The 24,728-nt window shown below is 35.2% G+C and overlaps 1 protein-coding gene across 4 annotated transcripts in view; it reads right to left on the reverse strand.

Moving 5' to 3' along the window:
• The window catches only part of LOC115219795 (protein prune homolog 2), a 204,046-nt gene that overhangs the window by 143,258 nt on the left and 36,060 nt on the right, over window positions 1–24,728 (reverse strand). For all 4 annotated transcript variants that reach the window (XM_036509782.1, XM_029790061.2, XM_029790062.2 and 1 more), the window contains exons 2-4: window positions 22,126–22,345; window positions 8,246–8,350; window positions 7,234–7,511 (exon numbers count right to left, since the gene is read on the reverse strand). In XM_036509782.1, coding sequence (XP_036365675.1) covers window positions 7,234–7,511; window positions 8,246–8,350; window positions 22,126–22,185 — 443 coding nt within the window. In that variant the 5' untranslated portion in view covers window positions 22,186–22,345. The remainder of the gene's footprint in view (window positions 1–7,233; window positions 7,512–8,245; window positions 8,351–22,125; window positions 22,346–24,728) is intronic.

Here is a 24,728-nt window from a genome sequence, read left to right on the forward strand (position 1 = left end):
TCCCCCTCATCAGCTGTCTCTAGTTCAACTCAATGCGTACATGCATTGAGTCGAACCAGGGGCAGCTGATGAAGGGGAATATTCCTTGTATTGTTTGTCTTGTACTCTGTTTTTCCGTTGTTAAAAAAAGTCCGTTTCCTTGTTTGTTTTTATGTTTTCGTTTCTCGTTGTGTTCTACGTTTATTTGTGGTGTCCTGCACTCATATATGCATGTATATATACATATAGATGTAGGTATGTACATATATGTATGTATGCATATGTTTTATTTGTTAAATTGTCTATATATATATATATATATATATATATATATATATAAATGCACACACCTCATACATACAACATACATTAGACACACACACACACAGAGGCTTTCATCTATCCAGGTTGATAAAATAACACATTTTTTTACTCTACAATCATCCTACAAATGTATGGCTTTGTATTAATGTAAGAAATCAATAGAATGAAATCAGTAAGTTTAAAGCTAAACCTAACGTGCATGGATACACGAAATGACATGAACACACACACACACACACACACACAGAGTTTATATACATCTTCAGAAGTACAAGGTGGAAAGTGGGGAGTGATTATTTTTGTTTCTACCATTATGAATATAATCACAGCATTGTGAAACATTAAAAGAAATGTCTAACATTTTATAAAGAATCCATAGATGTTTACATTCAATGAAACTGTGAGAAGGGGAATTATTTTAATGAGATTATTTGAAATCTGCAAATAAGCAACAACTAAGCAACAGAAAAATAGAAAAGTTTCCTATAAAAATATTAGACATTGATGGAGTAATAAAAGACGGAATAAGCAATCTACTAAAAATTACTGTATCTTTTTCTAAGATTGAGTTTATTAAATCAAAACATGCTAAGATACTTCAAAAACACTTCACTAAGCATTCGTTGTGTTTACACAAAAACAAGATTACAAAACAAAAATATTTTATCTGATACAGACAAAACAAAAGGCAACCTGAAATTAAAAAGTAACTCCTTATATCTTGTTATGAATTAGATTCTCATTGGAGGCAAATTTTCAACATAAAATAAATTATGATTGGGGGAGGAATAGTATGAAATAGCTAAAAGTTTCTCTTGCAGAATTTGAAGAATTGAAGAATTTTGAAAATTATTTCAGCTGAATTAATTCTTCAGTTGTCAATCTCTTAAGATGTTACAAAGGACTGATACTAGTGATACTTTTACTGATACTAGTGTTCATGGTCCAATATTTTATTTTATCTTCTCTTAAAGGAATAACGACATTGTTCGCATATTGTTCAAGACTTTACCTCAACAAACTTACATTTATTCTAATTTTGATGCCTAACAAGAAACAATATTTTTCCTTCACTATTTTTGAAAATGTTCTCTTTTTTCATGAACAATATTACAAAAGTATTAAAAAATTTTTTTTTAAATACCACATACTTAATTTTATTCTAAATGACAAATTTCAAAAATAAGTGTTTATAATAATAGCATGTTTGATAAAATAATTAGATAAAGAAAATCATTAAACTAATTGTTTTTCTTAAAATAGAAAGCTCCATTACAAAGCTGGATAGGATGTCAGAATATTCAAACTTAGGCAAGAAACGAAAACGGTGGGAGGGGTGGTGGAGAAAAATCATTTTTATTAGATTAATATTGGAGCTAAACATGTTTAAATTTTTTTTTTTATTTAATGGCTGTATGGTTAAGAAAGTTGCTTTGCAACCATGTGGTTTTGGGTTCAGTCCCACTGCTTGGCACTTTGGGCAAGTGTCTTATTCTATAGTGAGAGAGTTTGGTAAGCAGAAACTGTGTGAAAGTGTGCGTCCTCTGTTGGTCTTCCTCATTGCTTGACAACAGGTGTTGGTTTGTTTCCATCTCATTTTATTGGTTTAGCATAAGAGACCAACAGAACAATTACCATTTAAAAATCCCATGCTAGTAGGGTGCTAAGAGCACCATCCGAGCGTGATCATTGCCAGAGCAGCTAACTGGCTTTCGTGCCGGTGCCATGTAGGAGGCACCATTTGAACGGGATCATTACCAGCATTGCCTTACTGGCACCTGTGCCATTGGCATGAGTAAAAAAATTCGAGCAAGGTCGTTGCCAGTACTGCCTGACTGGCCCCTGTGCCGGTGGCATGTAAAAGCACCCACTACACTCTCGGAGTGGTTGGCGTTAGGAAGGGCATCGAGCTGTAGAAACTCTGCCAGATCAAGACTGGAGCCTGATGCAGCCATCTGGTTCGCCAGCCCACAGTCAAACCGTCCAACCCATGCTAGCATGTAAAAGTGGACGTTGAACGACGATGATGATGATGAACTGGGGTCAATCTATTTGACTAAACTGTTAAAGGTAGAGCCCCAGCATGGTCACAGTCCAATGACTGAAACAAGTAGAAGATCATTTAACAATAAAGCAAACCTAACTCCAAAAAGCACCCACAAGATAAACTTCCATTATGAAACTTTTGTTTATCATCAAATGTAATGATTATGTATCCAAATATAATTTATTTGCCGAAAAAAATACAAAAAAAAACCTACACAAATGAACAAAAATATTTCTCAAGTACTTTTCACTAAACACCCTGATCTCATTTAAAACCATGAATGATTCACAGAAAACAAATTCTTTATTTATTTTATCCTCCAGTGAAGAGGCAAAGAAGTAGCTCCAACATGTTACAGGGCCTCAAAGCTTGATGGAAAAGAAGGCAGAAAATTTTGTCAGACTTGAAATCTGGACTGAATCTTTGCAACAGAGCGAACTTTGTTAAAGGCACCTAAGGTGCCAGGTGATGGTCATGTTAAACATCAAGTTCGCTATACATTCAAATTCAGAACTCAAACAGCCAAAACAAGGCATCCAGTCCTATGTTTTTACAATTCCGTCCACCAATCTGTTGCCTTAAATTGAGACTTTTATTATCGACGCCAAAGGGAGGAAAACCAGAGTTGACCTCAATGGGATTTGAACTTGGGGTATTCACAACAAATAATCATAAAAACAGTCAGTCCAATGACTGCCAATTCCCTGCTTCACAGTCCAGACTTTAGCTGCCTTTTTTTTTTTTTTGCTATTACTTCAAATAATGAGCATTGTTGGGACACAAGAACAAAGTTTAAGGTCTGCAGTGAAACCTTAACAATTACTGTTTTGTGCCTGAAAGCAGGGATCATAACTCAGAATGCCTCTGTTTTGCTGATTTATAACAAGATTTTGTTGCTTTCCTGATTCATAGTTGTAAAAGTAGAAAAAAAAAAAAAACTCAGTTGTTCAATGAATGCCTGTTGGAAATGGGGGGAAATGGCTGAAAAAAAACATAAAAACAGTAATAGTAACATCAATGACATGTAATTGAAGTTATTATTACTATTTTTGTTACTGTTTCTATTAAACCTATTATATCAATGTTATCGCTATCAGCAGCCTAGTATTTGTGATGGTGATAGGGTGAGGTGGGAAAATAACAATGTTAGGCAAAATAATTCAACTGATAATGGATGGTGGTGGTAGTGGTGGTGGTGGTGGTGCTGATCCTATCACTATAATTAGCAATGTAACAGACAAGGAAAACCATAATTCCAGTTCTCTTATTTTTTGAAATTGCATCACCATTTTTTGTAGTATGGTCAAAACAATGCTACTTTCTAAATCTAGTTCACTAAACTCATTTTTTAGACCAGAGTGGAAGAATCAGTAAAACAAGAAATATTAGGAAAGAAACATCATATGATAAAGATATTAATTATGAAAAATGTTTTTTAAATAATCAGAAATTAATATGACTTCCGGAAAATGGATATCTTGTTCATAAAATGAACTGAATATTGAATTAATATTTCATAATTACTGAATTGTTTTAAATAGATATCTCTCATTTTTAATACTTTTCCCCACTTTTTTAAAACACTTTGGTTACTGTTTATGCAGAAACTCAGTTTTTAAATACTACATTTACAGATGACCTCAGCTTCACCATCAATACACTATAGGGCTTGAGAGCATGGATGGCTAAGTGGCCAGGGTAGTGATCAGCAGCCGAGGATGGGGTCCCAAATATTATCCTCAACACTGTATTACATTCAAAGCCAGGACACATGAAAATGATCAAGCTCTTCAACGTGTAAATAGCTACCTCAGAATAGGAGCAACTTGCTATTTAACCAGCAGCATTTTCGTCATGTTGACAAACGGCCTATTATCTAAAGGTATTGAGTTCGCTTGGAGAAGTCAATGTGGAACCATCCTAGAGTTTTCTTTCCAAGAACCATCAGGCAAAGACTAATTCTTCAATAGGGAACCTACAACCAGCAAGGATTATGAAATCTCTAATGATGAGAGTGCTGTAGAGTACCTTACATCCTTCTATGGAAACCACGTGAATCTTAGAAACCCTAAGACTCTACACAGACTCTTACTGTGTTGATGCCTTTTAAGAGGGTTTCCGCTTCTTATCTTATTCTGAGTTATAGAAAGAAGCATTAACAAGTTGATAAGCTTTTGGGGTCACATCAGCAATATGCTTTCATTTACAGATTTGATAAGACGGATTTTGCAAGACTGAGTTATGACAGCTGTGTGGGTGGTTTTTATGTAAATGATAAATTAGTTTCAATACCAAGTGTTTTTTTAAAAAATCACTAATATTTTCAATGAAAACTAAATTTAACTAAAAAGAAAATATTCAATACCCAACTGGAATCTCTTGTTCTATATATCATTTGTAGGTAAGTTGTACACATGCTTAATTATAAGTGAAATTAGGACAAAAGTCAACAGCTGAAGTGTATTTAGATTAGAGTATTAGTCTGGTAGCCAAACGGAGAGCAAGGTCATTAATGAGGATATTTAGTTAAACACAAGCTAGAAAAGAAAATTATAATAATTATAATACATTATATTTATGCTATTTGGTGACAATATTTTTTAATTAGCTTCCCAACAATCAACTTGTTATTTAGTTACATTTGTTCCACCTGACTAATTTTTTTTTATTTAGATAGTTTGAAAGACTCATTCATAGCTACATGGGAGCACTGACACTGTCTGTGTGTTTGTTTTGGTATAGAGATTATGCAATGCTGGGGGAGAAACGGAGTTATCAGAAGCAGGTTCACCCATACAAAACGGCTGCTATTTGCCCCCCCCCCTTATACATTTGGTACAAGGCCCAGGCTGATATAAAGTTTTGCTTTATATCAACATTTATCGTTTCATGTTCCACATTAATTAGCTTAATTTGAAGTTTCAAGCAGAAATAATTTAGAACCCACAAGTTAAGGAATTTGGTAATTTTTATGTTTAAAGGATTTTCAGTAATTTCATCAAACAAAAAAATTTTGAAACCTAAGCAAACATTGGGGCCTGACACAGTTTTGTGCCTCATTGGGTCCTGTCAAACTATCCAGCATCTCATGCCAGCATCTAAAATAAAAATTCAATGATGACATTGAATGAATTAAGTCTAATTAAGTTTATGAACCGTCAATATATCACCCCCAAAAGAACTCCAATAATTTTGCGTAAATATTTTGGATTTCTAGGTTTTTCTAGTACTTTTAACTTGTGAATGGTGAGTGAAGTTGAAGCTGCCTGATGCCTTGAACTCAATCAATGTTATGGAAAGCAAGGTCAAGCATCAGTGATCTCATTAGGTGTGAAATTTTACAGCCTACGCAAATAAACAATAGAAGCAGTTAATACTGTAAAATAAGCTACTTATCATCATTTAACGTTGGTTTTTCCATGCTGGCATGGGTCTTAATGCAGAGGGGGAAAAAATGGATGGAAAAATGATGAAATTAATAGTCCCTGCAAAAATTATAATCTTAACAATTCATTTGAGACATTTATTAAATGATATATCTTTGTTCTAACAATTATTTTCATCATTTTATAACAATAAGTTCCAATTGCTTTACTTCCCTTATATCTTGAGTCAAATGATTTATTTTAATTTTTAATTTTTGTGAACAATCATTTTCACAAAAATTAAAAATTAATATATATATATATATATATATCAATATATGAATTCATTTATGACAAACACAGAAAGCTCCTTTCATGGTTTATATATATATATATATATATATATATATATATATTCAACAACAATTGAGGAACGGCTACAATAGGCCGTTCGACCCACTAGAAATAGCAGCCAGGGCTCCAACCGCAAATAGTAGTAATTCCGATATGTAAGGAAAAATTAAAAAAAACATTTACCCTGTTCATCTTTAGACAATGCATTGTTTCGGCGTTTTTTAATGGTAAACCAGCCTAATTAAATTAAATTAAACTTAAGTCAATCTTCCAATATATATATATATAAGGATGGCCATAAGTCACTTTACTCATTTCTTTATTATTATTATTAGAAATGAGTAAAACAACTTATGGTCGTGTGTGTGTGTGTGTGTGTGTGTGTATATATATATATATATATATATATATATATATATCTCCTTCATTGAATGCTTATATTCTCTATGGAGGCCATGTGAGAGTAAATCAATAAAAATCATCCTTAAATTATGATGGGACTCAAATATAATTAACAAATATAACAGCGATAGTTTCATTGATAGAACCCACTTTCAGAAAATATTCATTGATAAAAGTATTATTAAGTTAATTTCTTCATAAAGAAGAATCATTAATTTAACATTGGTCATCAATGCTGTCTTTCATAAACAAGATCTACAGAAGTTCCATGTGATATTTGACATTATAAACACCAATTTAAGATAAAAGAAAAGGAGACTCACTGACAAGATTTCAGCCATGTGTCTATCTCTTGCCATGAATTGGTTGACACCAATTACACTACAGTCTGCTTGCAATTCCTCAAATTAGGCACTCTAACTGGTTTCTGCAATTATCTGTAACTAGTTTATCTCCAAGACAATTCCTTGGTCATTTAGTGCTGACAGGAGGATAAATTGTTCTGTTAATGCCCAACAAAGCAACCTGTCTTGTAGAAGATTTTACCTGTGTAACATTATTTCTCAATACTTGGACACATTATTGCAGACTTAAAATAATACAGACTTTTAGTAGGAATTTCTATTCTTTACACACATCTTCTCAGCTGACAATGATCACCCAACAACGCTCAGTGTATTTCTTATATGTTGACCACAGGTTATGGTTATACAATGACACATGCTTACTCTAACTATATAATTTGATTGCTTTAACTCTTACCTGGACTCTGGTCTTTCTCTCGGACGATGGTCAATAACACTAATGACACAATCTTCCAAGGAAACATCCTTTAAAGGCAAAACATTTTGGTCAACAAGGGTCAGCTTGAGCTTCTGATGGAAATGGAGTTTCTGGAGGTCAACATCGTCACGATATATCAAATCATCACAGAGAATTCCTTGTTGCTTCAACACATGATGCAATGCCTTTCTTAAGTGGACATCTCTCCGGCAAATATTTATAACAGGAATGATAAGCACATCATCTGCTTTGTTTGTCTGTAAATATTTAAAAAAAAGCCATTTTGTATTTGATTCAATTTACTCAGGATTTTCAGCATCTTTTATTAAAGTCATTCATTTATGACTCTGCAAAAAAATTTTTAAAAATCCTACATTTTCCTTTGTTCATTTTTAGCCTGAAATTGTGATTATGTAGAATTTTTTTTTTTTTTTTTGCAAAATTTGTAGGTCATTGTTTGCGTGTGACACTGAAAAAATCTACTTGTAATCATCTTAAGAGGGGAGAATGAAATCATTGAAAATTAGTTTTTCACTTTTTAGATTCAGAAAAGACACATGCGGTGTATTTAAAGAACCAAAATGTTTTTATTCCTGGTGTTTTATATTTTTCTTTTTAAATTTATGTGAAATATCCATTTTTAAAGATTAATTCATATATTATATATATATTCTTTTATTTGTTTCAGTCATGTGACTGCAGCCATACTGGAGCACTATCTTTTCTCAGAAATGCTAATAGAAAAGCTTATAGTTAATGAAAAGATTGTATGATAGATCAGACATATGCTTCTTTTGTCTTTCTTGATGAACAAAATTCAAAAATATTTTTCTTAATATTTATCAAATTAAGCATTTTCCATTCTATTTTGGCTTTTTTTTTTTTTTTTTTACTTGTTACATTTTGTTGAAAATTTTGTCCTATACAAAAATAACTGTTTTCATAGCTAAAAGTCCTCCAAACAATGAAACAATCATGAAATAATACTCACTCGAGACAAATAAAATGCTTCAACTAGAGATGAAATCACAGAATCCAGATCAGCTGATTCATTTCCCAAAACAACATGAACAGTTTTATAATCAAATAGATGAGCCTGGCAAAATAAGATTTTCAAACACTAATTACATTTCTTAAAAATCATTGGCAAAAAGAACAAGATTAATTATTCGATCTTGCACTCTCTTTCACATCTTTATCAGGTGTATTAAATAAGTAAAAATAGAAAATATATTTATCATATATTGACCACTTTCAAGCATATTTAAAAAGCTGAGAGACACCAAATTGTCAAAATGCATTGTTTCCATAATAAACAGAGCTGAATTATAAATAGCTTTATCTCTTTCAAATGAATTTACATTCCACTTTTTTCTTAATGCATTCAATGAATATTCTTCAATCTTTAAAATACAATATTTGTAGCGGGAATATTTAGCAAACAGATCACTATATCTGATTTTGTGATTTGCTAGAATGCTATCTACAACATTAAAAAAATCTGACCAATCAAGACTTCCCTTGGAATCAGCGCCAACAACAATTTCATCTTTGGTACACTTCTTTCTGAGCCAAATTACTACTATATATTCAGCACAGTGAAGGCGGTGAGCTGGCAGAAACGTTAGCACGTCGGGCGAAATGCGTAGCCGTATTTCGTCTGCCGTTACGTTCTGAGTTCAAATTCCGCCGAGGTCAACTTTGCCTTTCATCCTTTCGGGGTCGATAAATTAAGTACCAGTTACGCACTGGGGTCGATATAATCGACTTAATCCATTTGTCAGTCCTTGTTTGTCCCCTCTGTGTTTAGCCCCTTGTGGGTAGTAAAGAAATATATATTCAGCACAGTTAACCCCACTGACATCAGTCAGCAGACTGCAGCTGACCAAAGCACTAAATCAACACAAAACCAATGAGCAGACAGCAAACGAGAGACAGTAGCACAATCAGCAGCAAACCACAATGAACAAATTGCAACAGCAACACACAATGACCAGCTAACATTTTGACTGCAGCTACATGCACACCAGTTCAAGAATAAAGATCTTCACACCCGTGTCGGTGACACGTAAAAAGCACCGTCTGACTGGCATCCATGACACGTAAAAGCACCAACCGATTGTGGCCGTTTGCCAGCCTCCCCTGGCACCTGTGCTGGTGGCATGTAAAAAACACCCACTACACTCACGGAGTGGTTGGCGTTAGGAAGGGCATCCAGCTGTAGAAACACTACCAAATCAGACTAGAGCATGGTGCAGCTGCCATGGCTTGCCAGACCCCGGTTGAACCATCCAACCCATGCTAGCATGGAAAACGGATGTTAAACGAAGATGATGATGATGAATTCTCTTGATGTTTTGTCATTTGTAGTAACATCTTTTTATATTTACAAAAAGAAATGAATATTTTCATTATCAAAAACCTCAACGGATATCAGTGTCATTCTTCAGAACATATCAAAGTCCTACTACTTGAGCTAGTGTGAGCTCTTTACATAAATAATACTTATTTTCTAAACTTAATTTTGTTGTCATAAATTATTTCAGATTTGTTAAAATAATATTTCTCTTTTCAATTAAACAGTTGCAATGTGTCCCAAACATTCCAAGTCTTTTGTGCTTCATCAATCAAATCATTTTACATCAATCAACATCAATCACATTCTGGTGTAACTTAACTGAAATTTACTCTTTTAAGAATCACTAATTGAAATTTTTACATGCTTCACGATTCCAATCCCCATACATTTTGCTTTGTTGAAATTTATGTCTAATGATATTATCTAAATATTTAATCTGCCTACTTTCATGCTTATATGTTCACATAATTGTTGATGTTTGACAAGTTTTAGTTGTACTGATGACGAAACCTATCTCCTTGACAACAGAATCAATTCTCTCTCGCAGCTCTCACACAGCCGTCAGAGATGAAGTCAATATCTTACATTGGTAGGTAAAGACTATAATTTTGCAGTTAGTGAAGTAAATATTATTATCCTGTGCAGACTGCAGAGATTTTGTCACTCAAAATATGCACCCAGACAGGCTTCTGCAGCATTTGGAGATGAATCTACTCAAACCAGTTGTTCATACTTTGTAAATAAGAAGTTTGGATACTGGTAATATCAGCTATAATAAAATTTAATACATTGTGTCCCCTAGTGGATAACTAATACAAGGGAAGTAATCATTTTCTCATAACATTTGTAGGAAATTAAGGAATAAAGATGCATAATATACATATTTTATTTCATTTATTCATTGTGTTGTTTATTTAATAGAAAGTTCTTAAAATTTCTGGTCAGTGATAATAATCATCATCATTTAACGTCCGCTTTCCATGCTAGCATGGGTTGGACAATTTTGACTGAGGGCTGGCAAACCAGATGGCTGCACCAGGCTCCAATCTTGATCTGGCAGAATTTCTACAGCTGGATGCCCTTCCTAACACCAACCACTCCGAGAGTGTAGTGGTTGCTTTTTATGTGCCACCGGGACGGGGGCCAGTCAGGCGGTATTGGTAATGACCTCGCTCGAATCTTTTTACACGTGCCACTGGCACAGGTGCCAGTGAGGCGACGTTGGTAACGATCACACTCAAATGATGCCCTTTTATGTGCCACAGGTACGGAAGCCAGCTGGCTGCTCTGGCAATGATCACACTCGGATGGTGCTCTTGGCACCCCTACTAGCACAGGCATAAGTGCCAGTAAGGCGACGCTGGTAACGATCATACTCGAATCATTTTTAGAAATCTTCAGCATGTCAAACCGTAAGTATATTAATTAAATATTTCATGAAACAAGACATTTAATAGCTTAAAAATTAAATGGGCTGGAACTAACTATATTCACATGTAGTAATCTACAAATATAAATGATGTTAAGCATGAATTCTAAAGGATATCCATAAAGCATTATTTTGTCAATGTTTCTTAAAGAAAATAGATGCAGATTGAAAATTAAGGCTAAAATCATATAATTTAAATCATTTCTTTACAAAAGAGATTTTACATTAACGTAACCCTACAAAATTGAAATGTACTCTTTTACTTGTTTCAGTCATTCGACTGCGGCTATGCTGGAGCACTGCCTTTAATCGAGCAACTCGACCCTGGGACTTATTCTTTTGCAAGCCCAGTACTTATTTTATCGGTTTCTTTTGCCGAACCGCTAAGTAACGGGGACATAAACACACCAGCATCGGTTGTCAAGCAATGCTAGGGGGACAAACACAGACACACAAACACACGCATATATATATACATACATATATACGACGGGCTTCTTTCAGTTTCCGTCTACCAAATCCACTCACAAGGCTTTGGTCGTCCCGAGGCTATAGTAGAAGACACTTGCCCAAGGTGCCACGCAGTGGGACTGAACCCGGAACCATGTGGTTGGTAAACAAGCTACTTACCACACAGCCACTCCTGCGCCTGTACTGTTTAATAAAATTTTAAAATTCTTCAGTTTTATGGGTTAAAGAGATTGAAAGTGGCAAATAATACCAGTTTATTAGCTGGATGTTACTTCAAGAAACTTCAAAATAACAACAATAAAAGTGCATCTATTCATTCTGTTACTCTCATTCTTCTTGTGTTTGGAATGAAACCAGAAGCTTCATTTGCTCCACTTAGATTTTTATCAATGTTTTAAGAAGACAATATCTATACTGACTTGCTCTATGTACCAGCAAGTTTTCAGTAAACCTCTAATTTAACGAGTAACAAATTTGTAGAACCCCTTACAAATCTCTTTCTTGCACCTGTGATCCTTTGTTTTGCTTTTTTTTTTCTCAACTTAATGACTGAAGCAGTATTAGTAAGTTTAAGTAACTAATTCAAATGTTTACTTAAAACTGACTCAGGGAAGTAATTGGTATTTTAGAATAAATTTGTTGGATATGAACAAAAGGTGAGCATGAAAGAGGGAGATGGAGGGGGCAAGAATTATTTTATATTTCATTTCTTCAACATTTTGTGAGAATTAAGTCTATAAATTCTTATTTGATATCGGTTCTTTTGGCAGGCTACCCTATCAGGTGTTTGAACAAACACCTGGGAAGTTAGTTTAATATCTATTTTCCATCTAAATAGATTATAGAAAGTATATCAGATGTAATGTTGAAGGCCATACCATATGATCCAAGGTCTTAAATATTTAGCTGTCATACTTTATAGTGAAACCAACAGACACTGGTTCTTCTTACAGGTAAGAAACGGTTCCAATATTGCTAAGTTCATTTGTAATATAATTGAATTATAATATATGAAATGGCTGGTGAGCTGGCAGAACCGTTAGCATGCCGGGCGAAATGCGTAGCCATATTTCGTCTGCTGTTACGTTCTGAGTTCAAATTCCACCGAGGTCCACTTTGCCTTTCATCCTTTCGGGGTCAATTAAATAAGTACCAGTTACGCACTGGGGTCGATGTAATCGACTTAATCCGTTTGTCTGTCCTTGTTTGTACCCTCTATGTTTAGCCCCTTGTGGGTAATAAAGAAAAAAAAATATATGAAATGGGTGATATAATCCCACTGAATAGATTCTGAATTAACAGATTGTAGCACAAAAGAGAAAACAATGAAAACTAAAAGACAATGGGATATATTATTAGGAAGGTAATTACGAAAGAGCAGACAAGTATATCTTTTGCTGTGAGATTTAAAGAGATGTATACATGTCCTGAATAATGTGAATTTGGAATGAAAGAGTTGTATAACATAATCTGTAAATATTGTATTTCAGAATGGTCATTTTGCCAGTTTAGCCAATAAAAACACACGCACTATATATTTGGTGTTACTTTGCTTCAGCGTTATTTATTTTTTACATTAATCTTAATCTTATTTCGGCCAGAGTTCTTTCGTCACACTTCTGTGACATCATCAGTGGTCCTTTGCTTTCTTCTTTCTTATTTGTGTGTCTCTCCTTACTAACAGTCAGCCATTTTGTATTCCTATTGTATGTGTCTTCATTTGCACATGCTTATATCTCTATGTGCATCTATGTTTAGTTAGTGTGTATGTGTGTGGGGGGGAATGCCTGTAATATTTGTATCTCCTGTTTATATACGTTCGTGTAATTTGTTTTTGTTTTTGTTTATTCTTAAATCTGAGAATGTTTTTAAGAGTTGATGCATAGAGCTCAGCTTTCATAATGTTAAGTGAATAATGTAAGAGAAACTTTCCTCTGGATTGGAATGGTAACCTATTGCAGGTTACATCTCCTGATTGCACTTATTTCCCAAAAGTAAGATGAACTGTGGCAACACAGAAGGTAAAAGGTGCTTAAAAAGTTGAGTAGATAAGTTGAACCTGCTGATAGGTTTTGGGTTCAAATTACTGCAGGTGTTTCGTTGTGTTAAATACTTAATCCCTCATTACCTCAGTTTACCTAGATGTTGGAAAGGATACCAAATCCCCTAAGAATATCACATTGATAGAGGGTGTTTTATCCAAGCAGAGATTTGTCTCATCTACTTCATGGAATAAAACGAGTGAAGCACCAACACTTAAAACCTGTTGGAGTTCAAATGAAAAACATTTAATCAACATGATGATGATACACACTAAGCATTTGTTTTGCAAAGAAACACTAAACTTACTGATAGCAGAATGAAGAGAAAAGGACTAGGGACAGAACTGACATATAACTGTACCTCAAATTTGTCAAGGAACTCACAGCTGACACTGGTTCAACCTCTACCTCCTTCAGACATTTCAATCAGTTATCAAGACTCATTCCTCCACAGTTATAATTCTCCATATCCTATCTGATCAGCACTCTTTAGATAACCAGATTCATTTTCTTTCTTTCGTTCTTTACCAACTAATTCTCTAGTAATTGTATCTCCAGAAATATAACCTTTGAGGTTTCATGTTCAAATACTTAAGTCTACTCTGTAAATAACTTGATCCATTATCTGGAAATCTTTAATTTCCTTTTCTTTTTAATCTTAGTAACAGTTATAAGCTATATCAGTCATCAAAAGTAAACCCTTTCTTATCACTAATTGCTGACCCCTTGATGGCTACACAGTAAAAGACCATATACATGCCAAGTGTTCCAAACTTCATATCAGCAAGTAATATATCCAAGACATGTGCAACATAGCAGTTCATGACAAACAGGGGTTTGACAACCTAGAACTCACTCAGAGAAATTACCAACAATGTTCTGTAAGTGAAAGGCTTGAAATCTCTCCTCTTCAATTCCAGCCATGCATTCCAGTTGCTTCTCTACCAACTATCTCTCTCTTTCAATAATTCATTCAGCAAGACTACCATTTTTGCCAATGTGTCTTAAATGTCACCAACAAAAGTGCTGCCAATCCAACCACCCTGTACTATATTGATCCTACATTGCCAATATTGACAAATCTTCAGCTTGAAAATACAATTGAATTTACAGGCCTGAGCCCGTCCGTGTCTCTCTCTCTCTCTCTCTCTCTCTCCATTTACTTAGGGCTGTGGAATCGTGTAACCAGTCACTTCATTCCTTGAAAAGTAACATTATATCTTTTCTATTTACTAACCCATTGTACATTACATCTAAATTGATAAAAAAAATAATTGCTAATGAAAGGGAAACTTTCTGCAATTAAAAATAAGATGCAACAGAGAAATCTTAATGGACCATATTTACTAAAGCCATTTTGAAGTGAGTGTTTTTCATGTTAGATGCAGTTTTGGGCTTGCAGCAACTTGTGAAATGACAATCCTATGATTGGTGAGACATTTGGAAGAGAAGAGAGAGACAAGTCTTCTTTGCAGCTATTGATTTAGTGCTTGTTGCCAGAATCCCACACTCTGTTTTATACAAGCTTATGAGGAAGTAAGTGGTGGGGACATGGTTCAAGTCATGAATGGATCAAATGAGCGAATTAGGCCACGTTTAACGAGTTCAGAATAAACAATAAATAAATAAATAAATAAACACTAAGTAATAGTAAACTATGGAAGAAGTAGATAATTACACATTTCTGGATTTTACATGACATATTTAGTGGTAGAGTTAAAGGAAGATTTGATAAGTACTAATTATAGTGACAACAAAAGGTTTTCTCTCTTCGTATATGAAAAAAAGAAAAGAAAAAAAAAGAGACAGAAATGAGGTTAAGTAGAGGTGGAATGGTATGAAGATATAGGGAAGAAAGTGAATTATTGGCAAATGATGGAGAGAGGAAAATTGAGCATCATTTGTATGATGTACCACGTTATATACTGTGTGAAAGGTTGGCTGCTAAGTAAGCTGAGAAAGTGATGTGAATATCATGTGTGTGTGTGTGTAGACACACAAATATATATATATATATATATATATATATATATATATATATATATATATAGTCTAATTCATAGTGAATAGACAACAACATAGATATGTGATATGAATGAACAATGAATCGATGTAAAAGAGTTGTAATCAAAGATTGGATCATACTTTTAAATCAATTAACAAGAGACGAGACGTGGAATAGCAAGGTCAGGCTAAAAGTTTAAACCAGCAGACAGATCATCATCATCGTTTAACGCTTGCTTTCCATGCTAGCATGGGTTGGACGGTTCGACTGGGGTCTGGGAAGCCAGGAGGCTGCACCAGGCACCAGTCTGATCTGGCAGTGTTTCTACAGTGGATGCCCTTCCTAACACCAACCACTCTATGAATGTAGTGGATGCTTTTTACATGCCACCCGCACAGGTGCCAGGTGAGGCTGGCAACAGCCATGATCAGTTGGTGCTTTTTACGTGCCACCAGCACGGAGGCCAGTCGGGGCGGCGCTGGCAACGGCCACGTTCGGATGGTTCTTCTAATTGCCACCAGCACTGGTATGATGTAGAATTGAAATAAAATAGGTAACAACTGTGAACAGTGCCGTGTCATCCAGGGGAGAGCAGTTAATGATTGCAAAAATCTTGAACAAAAAGGATGGGGACCGATTCATTTAACCCTTTAACATTCACATCACCCTGTCAAATTTAAAAGTTGTTTATTCACATTATTTTGAATTGAACAAGCAATCTCGTAGCTTTGAGATTTTGAAGATTGTCTATTTTTAGAATGGCATTATAGGGTAGGTGTGAGAGGCCAGATCTGGCCAGTTTAAACATAAAACAGGTAGAAATTTTGGAGTGGAAATTTTCAGCTTAAGTGATGAAGGCTTTTAATTATAGGACAGCTGGATCAGGGCTGACTCAAGGCTAAACAATGACAACAGTTAGGTATAAAGTAAGAGAATTAAAAAGTTTTATGAAATTTTCTAATTATTGTGAAAATATAATAAAGGAAGTCAACTGAGCCGAATCTTCAGTGTCCTTCGCTGGAGCACGGCTTTGAAGTATATCATTATCATTGTTCGACCGTGGTCGAGACAATGGAATTTACTATGTTATGCCAGACTTCATGGTCCATCATAGCATTATGGGGGTCCCGTCGCTGGATGCCTGTATCCCTGGAGATTACATCAGGGTAGGAGAGTGTGCGCACTCTGGTATCGCGAGCAGATGGCTTCCAGAGGAGAAGAGTAGAAATTACCTCGTTTTCAGCTCTACAACAATGTCCAGCAAACTGGACTCTTCTACCTTTCACAAGAGATGATACAGGTGGTAGTTTCCCATATATTTGTACTTTGGTTGGATGACTCTTCCACGAGAGATTTTGAGCTCTCATAAGGAGGCAAGTGTAAGTTCCATCCAACCGCCTCTCAAGTATATAGATACAACCTCACATGTAGTCTTCTAAAACTTTATCTAAGAAGGTCTAATCAAGTTTAGCAGGTCTTCAAAAAATAAAAAAAAGGGGGGTTCTTGAAGAAAATAAATGACAGCAAAAAATTTACATCTATATAGGTATTCTCTCTATTAACAATGATAATGCAGAACCCATTAGCATTCTTCTGTTCTTTAGTATATCTCATTTTCATCATGCTACCCAGGAGAAATAATGGAAATGCTGACATTTTGTTAATGAATGGCTCACTTCCAAGGAAACTATGAGATACATCAACAGGAGGATATTAATATATTTCATGATCTATTTCCCTTGGATATTAAATTCTTGGTCATTACCATTGATATTACTGTCAAGGGAAATTATGAAAATATTGTCTCAAAGTATAAAAATCATTTTGAAAAAAAAAAAAAAATCCTTCAATGGTTACAGGTCCGAGACTGGTACTTATTCTATTGGTTCCTTTTGCCAAACTGCTAAGTTATGGGGGACATAAACAAACCAACACTGGTTGTCAAGCAGTGGGGGTGGGGTAAATACAGAAATACACACACACATGACAGGCTTCTTTCAGTTTCCACATACTAAATCCACTCACAAGGCTTTGGTAGGCCCAAGGCTGTATAGTAGAAGACACTTGCTCAAGGTGCCACACAGTGAGACTGAACCTAGAACTATGTGGTTAGGAAACAAGCTTCCTACCACACAGCGACATCTATGCCTATACTGTAACTTTTCCTTATTGTAAAGGCCTGACTGAGACAATAGAATCTACTGATATAGATGTATGTGACCCTTCTTAGACTAGAATAAAAGAGCACTGAAAATCAGGAAAAAAAGAGGAAATATATATACATTAGGAATAACAAGAAGAACGTGTTGAGAGAGAGAGAGAGAGAGAGAGAGAGAATGACATCAGAATGAAGGGTAAAGGTTTAAAATGATGAAAAGCCATTCAGTAAAGCCAGCCCAGATTCTAACATGATATGACAAGAAGTAGATTCTCCTCCATGGTTGTGCAACCTGCTAGAAACAGCAGCCAAATCTTTCTCAAATCACACAATCCATTGTTTCAAAAAGAGAAAAAAATGACAAATTGGATGACAAGAAAGACTGGATGAGATGGTCATGGTTAAGATTCCTTTGATATCAAATTTGTCTGCTTGATCAGAGCTGACTTGGTGCTAAGTAACAACAGTGACCAAGATGTGGCTGCCATTTAATTTGCATCTTCCAAATATGAACAAAGATCTTAACTGTGGCAGAATTGGGAGGAATGTTGAAATCTGTTGTAAGAAAGAATTTCGATTAGGAATTCAACAGATTATGGTATTTGGATTAGGATGTTTTGAATAAAACCATGAATGTATTCGTTAAGGCAAAGATAGAACAGAGAAACAAAAATTTGTAATTATTTTACTAATAACCAATATCAAAAATTTTAATACAAAACTGGATATAACAGATAAAATGTCATTTCAGTTCTTAAATTTCAAATGTACTTTTTATAGATAAATATCCATGTATTGTAAAAAATGTAACCATATTTATTGGAATATTATAAATTCTGACTTGTTGCTTTTTCAATTTAGTCAATGTGTTCAAACAAAAATAATGCTATGTACCATCACATTAGCAACTATAAAGGGTATTAACCCTTTAGTATTTAAACTGGCCATATCCGGCCAAAATAGTTAATCTGTTTTATGTTCAAACTGACCAGATCCAGGCTCTCACACCTACCCTACAATGTTATTCTACATTAAGTAATTACACCGTCAAGTTCTTGAAGATATGAGATAATGCATGATTAATTAAAATCAATGGGAATCAATAGGCATTATGTTTGATTGAATAATCTGAACACTAAAGGGTTAAACAGCCTTCATTCAGCAGTATGATACTTCTCTCTCTCTCTCTCACATATATACATACATATACACACACACACACACACACACACACACACACACACACACACACTATTGACTTCAAAGAAATAAAAGATTGAGAAAACCATGAAAGTATTCAATTCCGATATGGTGAAACAAACTAACAAATCATTGTGTTGCTTTAGATATTTTACTTCAATACTAAACAACAGTAGCCATTATATTTGGCTTTGTAAACGTTCTTGGTGAAGTTATATTTAAAGTTTAGGGAAGAGTATTTAGCAATGTTTAGGGAAAGAAATAAAGAAGAGCTGATAAAATTTAGAAAAGGATTTCAAGTGAGGGTAAAACAAACTTCTGAGAGTCGATATACAAACAAGAAGAAAAAATTATGTTCAGGGTTAAACAGTCATCATCATCATCGTTTAACGTCTGTTTTCCATGCTGGCATGAGTTGGACGGTTCGACTGGGGTCTGGGAAGCCAGGAAGCTGCACCAGGCTCCAGTCTGATCTGGCAGTGTTTCTACAGGTGGATGCCCTTTGTAACGCTAACCACTCCATGAATGTAGTGGGTGCTTTTTTATGTGTCACTGGCACAGAGACCAGAGGGGGCTGGCATTGACCACAATCAGATGGTGCTTGTAAGTCAGAATTTTTCCTGACCAAGTAAACACCTTTTATTTCTATTTTTGAGCAGTATTGAGGATATTGGGAATCAAAGAAGAGTTTCAGTTGAAGATGAGAGAAAATGATTTCATAAAGAGATTAGAAATTAGACTTAACAGAAATTCAACAAATGTCCAGAACAGAAGTTATGGAATTTATATTGTTTAACAACATGGAAATTATAAGAAATATTAAGAGAAAATTATTCCAATTATGTTGGAAATGCTGTCTCTGATATGGAAATTGTTTATGAGAAGGCAGTACCACTGACCATTTACAGGGCCTCTAAGACAGGTAGGAGGGAGGGAAGTACTGCCAGACAGGACGCCTGGCCTGAATGCTTACAACAGAGTGGACTCCTCTGCCAAAAAGACCCGAGGTGGTGGTGGTGGAGGTGTTTACCTGGATAATGGATTAAGTCTATCACCCATCAACAGTGGGATGAATATTTATCATTGAGAGATCTTTTTAAAAAAAAAAAAGATATGGATTAAAAGGAGATGAGGCAGATCTTTGAACATGATTGGATACAGTGAGGACATTAGAAAAGCTTCTGACTGAATTTGTTTTGTTTTTGTAATTTATAAAAAACAATTTCAACAAATGATTCATTCATACTCTACATTTTATAAAACAGCTGTGTAACAACAATTGGTTTCATAACGGGGTTTTGAAGTTTGAAGCTGTTTGTAGAGCATATAAAAAAATATATCATTCCAGTAATTTTAAAACTAGTTTTGATGAGCACAGGAAAAAGAAATCAAGAAATTCAAGAAATAGTAAAAATTGTTCTTTCTTTCTTCCGACTGGATCTGGTTCAAGAGGAAGTGTGTATGAGTGTGTGTGTGAATGAATCATAAGAGGTTACAAGTATGTTCGTGTCTGTGTGTGTGTGTGTGTGTTGTGACATGATCTTCAAAGACCAGCAGCTTCAAGACAAGCACTAAGAGCAATGTCAAGACCTATTTATAGCCTCTGTAAACCTCTCCAAAGCAATTTAACGCTGCATCAAAGGATGCTGTAATGGGAGGTCCTCAGGTTTGGCTCTCTCAAAAAATGAATATATTCTACCAATTCCACTTTGGGATAACTGATTGGGTGACCACAGAAGGATATGAGTACAACCGCAGGTGTGAGGCAGGTTTGGCTACTAGCAATAATACTCTTTAATGTGTGCCACCAGGCTCCTCAAAGATGAGATTGTGGACAGCAGTGGTGTGGCAGTGGGCTTGAGACTAGACAGCAACCTTGCTAACATCAAGAGGTTTCATACAACTACCAAAATCCTGTAGAGTATGGTCCTGTGGCTGCAATATGCAAATGATTGTGGTTTTGTGACCCATATTCAGGAAGACCTTCAGGCAGTGCTACTGGACTCTGCTAGCTCACTGCCTCTCGACACAGGTCAGCAGTCAGTTAATTTGACCCCAGATCTCATCTAATACTTTAATTTATCAATCTAGAAACATGTGAGGCAACATAGGCCTTGATTGTCCATTGCTCTAACAATTCTGCTAATCTACAGCTTCTGGCACGACAATTGTTAATTCCAAAAGTACAAGAGTCAAGAACAATGTAAATTAGCAGACAAGGGAGATATTTTTTCTTCTTGGGAATCGGAATTGGACACCTCTATACTTCTAACACTGGCACACAAGACATCCAAAAGTTGTGTTGTGTTGAGGAGAGCAGATGGGATGATGTTTGAGAGGGTATTTGGTGGAACTCAAAGAATAATGATTTTGAGGAGTATAATTAGTCAAGGAATTGAAACTGGTAGAAACAAAGTAGAGATGGGAAATAAAAGAAGTGGCAAAGTAGGTAATGAAAGAGTTAATGCCAATAAAGTGGACTGATTTACCCATCATCACTACACGATGTGGACATTCAACTAATTCCTTGCCATTTTTGTAGAAGAAATATGAATTTGGTAAAAGGTTAGAACACAGTGACTGCATCAAAATGAGAATTTAAAAATAGAAAATTAAAATACTTCCCTATCTTCTAATATAATCTAAGAAAAATGTCAGATCGTGCCAAAAGATTGCTAATGTATGAACAGTATTAAAATTTGAAAATGAAATCATTTCTCTTGGCAAACCTTTCAGGGTATTGGCTTTATGTCACTTGAAAAAGTGTCTGAAGATTACAATTTTGGATTTTATTCTTGGTAATTTCACTGAAATTAGGAATGAAACATATTTGGGTGTGATGGCTGTTGTAAAATGAACATTTGCATATTTGTTGAATAATTGGTTTAACAGTTGTATACTCTTCCTATCATTAACAAACTGTTAATTAAGGAACTGGAACTGTTTTATCAGTCAGGTATTCTGAGGCAAGTAGAGTAATGTGATTTTCTTATGAATCAAATAATTCCTGTAACAAAACTTGAACTCATGACCTTGTGATTCAGACCCTTAGCATCAGTGGTTGTGATTATAATTTGCAACAGAATAAGTTATTTAAAAAATGATTTTTATTTCTTTTCCTTTGCGATATTTTACAACTAAAAGTTACTTTTATGGATCTCAATCTTTCCTCTGTAAATATCCTCCAAAAAACAAAAGAATACTCACCAAATCCTCTTGAGTTTGAACAAGGTAACTTTCCATTGTTTTTAGATAATCCAGGTACATCTGACTTTAAATTTCACAAGTAGTAAGGATAGCCATTCCTCTAGCAAAGGCTGGATCATATACAAGTAATATCCGAATAGAGTAGTTACAATCCAATGGTGATTAGAGTTAGGGTCACATAATTATGTCCAAGTTTAATATTCTGGAATATATTCAAAGTCTGAAAAAAAAAAAAAAAATTATTCAATAATGATTAATTTAGAATGTTACAACTCATTCATTATGTCTGTTTTTCTATACTAGCATGGGTTAGGTAAATACATATTAGTTGAGCATTAGGGAGTTTTCATTTGAAAGTTCAAAGCTAAAAAATGATTTGTTTATAAGGAAATGTCAAGAAATGTTATTGCCCATAATTCAGGGATTTTTTCAGAGCAGTACACACACACAAGTTTATAAATATAAAAAATATAACTACAAACAAAATCGGTCTACATGATACATTACAGTATTTTTTAAAAACTTTTAGAATATCATTCAAAGAAAAACATTTAGTTTCATACTAATTATAAAATAGATTAATTGCTAATTAGCTGAGACCAGTGGTTTGTTTATTGATAGGTAAATATGTGTACAAGTTGAATCTGAAATGTTGATTCAAGTTGGCTTTCTCTACTGGTTTATCCAAAAGTGCAACCTTTTGCTGAATCTTCAGATAAAATACTTCTCAGGAATTTGGAGCACCATACGAGTGTGATCATTGACAGAGCGGCTAACCGGCTTCCATGCCAGTGGCACTTAAATGACACCATTCGAGCGTGATTGTTACCAACGTCGCCTTACTGGCACCTGTGCTGGTGGCATGTGTAAAAAGATTCGAGCGAGGTCGTTGCCAGTACAGCCTGACTGGCCCCGTGCCGGTGGCATGTAAAAAGCACCCACTACACTCTCAGAGTGGTTGGCATTAGGAAGGGCATCCAGCTGTAGAAACTCTGCCAAATCAAGATTGGAGCCTGGTGCAGCCATCTGGTTCGCCAGCCCTCAGTCAAAATCGTCCAACCCATGCTAACATGGAAAGCGGATGTTAAACGATGATAATGATGATGATGATAATTTTCTTGCAGGGGATAAGAATACTCTTAGCTGAAAAATTATATTTTTGAGGAATAATGGTGCATAGGTGGTTGGTGGGAATACTTAATGAAAGGGTGCAAAGTCCAGGGATAACCCGTTTTTAGGAACATGTTAATACCATTTATGATAAGGAACTCAGAGTACCAGTCTCTGTGTTGGTATATTTTATTAAAAACAATGAGTCAACAAAATAAACTTCCTAATATCCAAAGACAAAACAGGGACTCTTTAGATAACAAGGAATTGCTCTTTATATAGAGAGATTAATTGGCAGAAAAACAGACAAATGGACAGAAAGGTTGCCAGACTGATTGATTCAAGACTGTAAGTGGTGTGATGGTAAGGGTGTGTGGAGGTGAAGATTATAGTTGGTGATGGTGGTGACAATGTTGGTGGTGTTATGAAGAGGATGGAGCTGATGGTGATGATGATGATGAGAATAATGATAGAAATTGAGGTGAAGTTGGAGTTGGTGTTGATGATGGTGACGGAATTGCTTTCCACCCTACTGTACCCCTTACAGTGTGTAGAGATTGTCCTGATGTATTTATGACTCTTAATCAAAAGTTTTGACTTTAAGAGTCCCTCCTAGTGTGAGGCATTTATGTATAGCAATGCCCTTAATATAAGTACACACACACACACACAGAGTTAGGACTGGCAGATGGTAAGAGCTGCTTTTATGAGACCCTTTTGCAGACTACATCAACAATAATTACAATGGCCTCATCATTGCATGGCCTGTTTATGTTGTATCCTACAAAATTGCTAATCCTTCAAGTCCACACTGTACCTATTGGCCAACTACTTATATATTTTCCCTGACTAGTACCACCATAATATGTTGTTCCGATTTTTTTTCTTTCTAATTTTGTTATATATTGTGATGCATATATGCCATTTGAATATGGCTAACCCAAAAGGGTGGATGCTACTGTAGTTTGTAGCCCCAGGAAGACACCTACTCCCACTGGCTATAGACACACTATCTGTGTCCTGTCAGTATTTGTGAAGGGGAGTCATCCTCCCCGTCTTCAACACATGATACACACGTACTCGAGTTTCAAGGTGTTTACCTTTCATCAACGTGTGACAATCATGGTTGTCGACGAGAAGTCAGATTCCTTCACAAATACACAATTCCTTCAAATGGCATATATGCATCACGTTGTGTTACCGCTACTGTTTATAACTCGCTCTGAGATTTGTCTTTGTTATATATTACTCCTTCATAAATCCACTAAACGCATTCCCCTCCATTCCTGCCATCTACTTCATGTTGTTCCAACTTCTGTTCTGTCTACATTTTCTCCTTTTCCATTGATCTTCAGAAATTGAAACTAAGGCTTTTATCGTGTTAACCTTATTCAATCTGCCATGTTATATAAGAAAGCCCGAAAATGTAACGGGGGGCCCTCATCTATCTCATCAGATTAACCTACGAAAATAATAGGCTTTCAGGTTAGATA

Source organism: Octopus sinensis, linkage group LG15 (assembly GCF_006345805.1).
Source record: "Octopus sinensis linkage group LG15, ASM634580v1, whole genome shotgun sequence".
Lineage (NCBI taxonomy): Eukaryota > Metazoa > Mollusca > Cephalopoda > Octopoda > Octopodidae > Octopus > Octopus sinensis.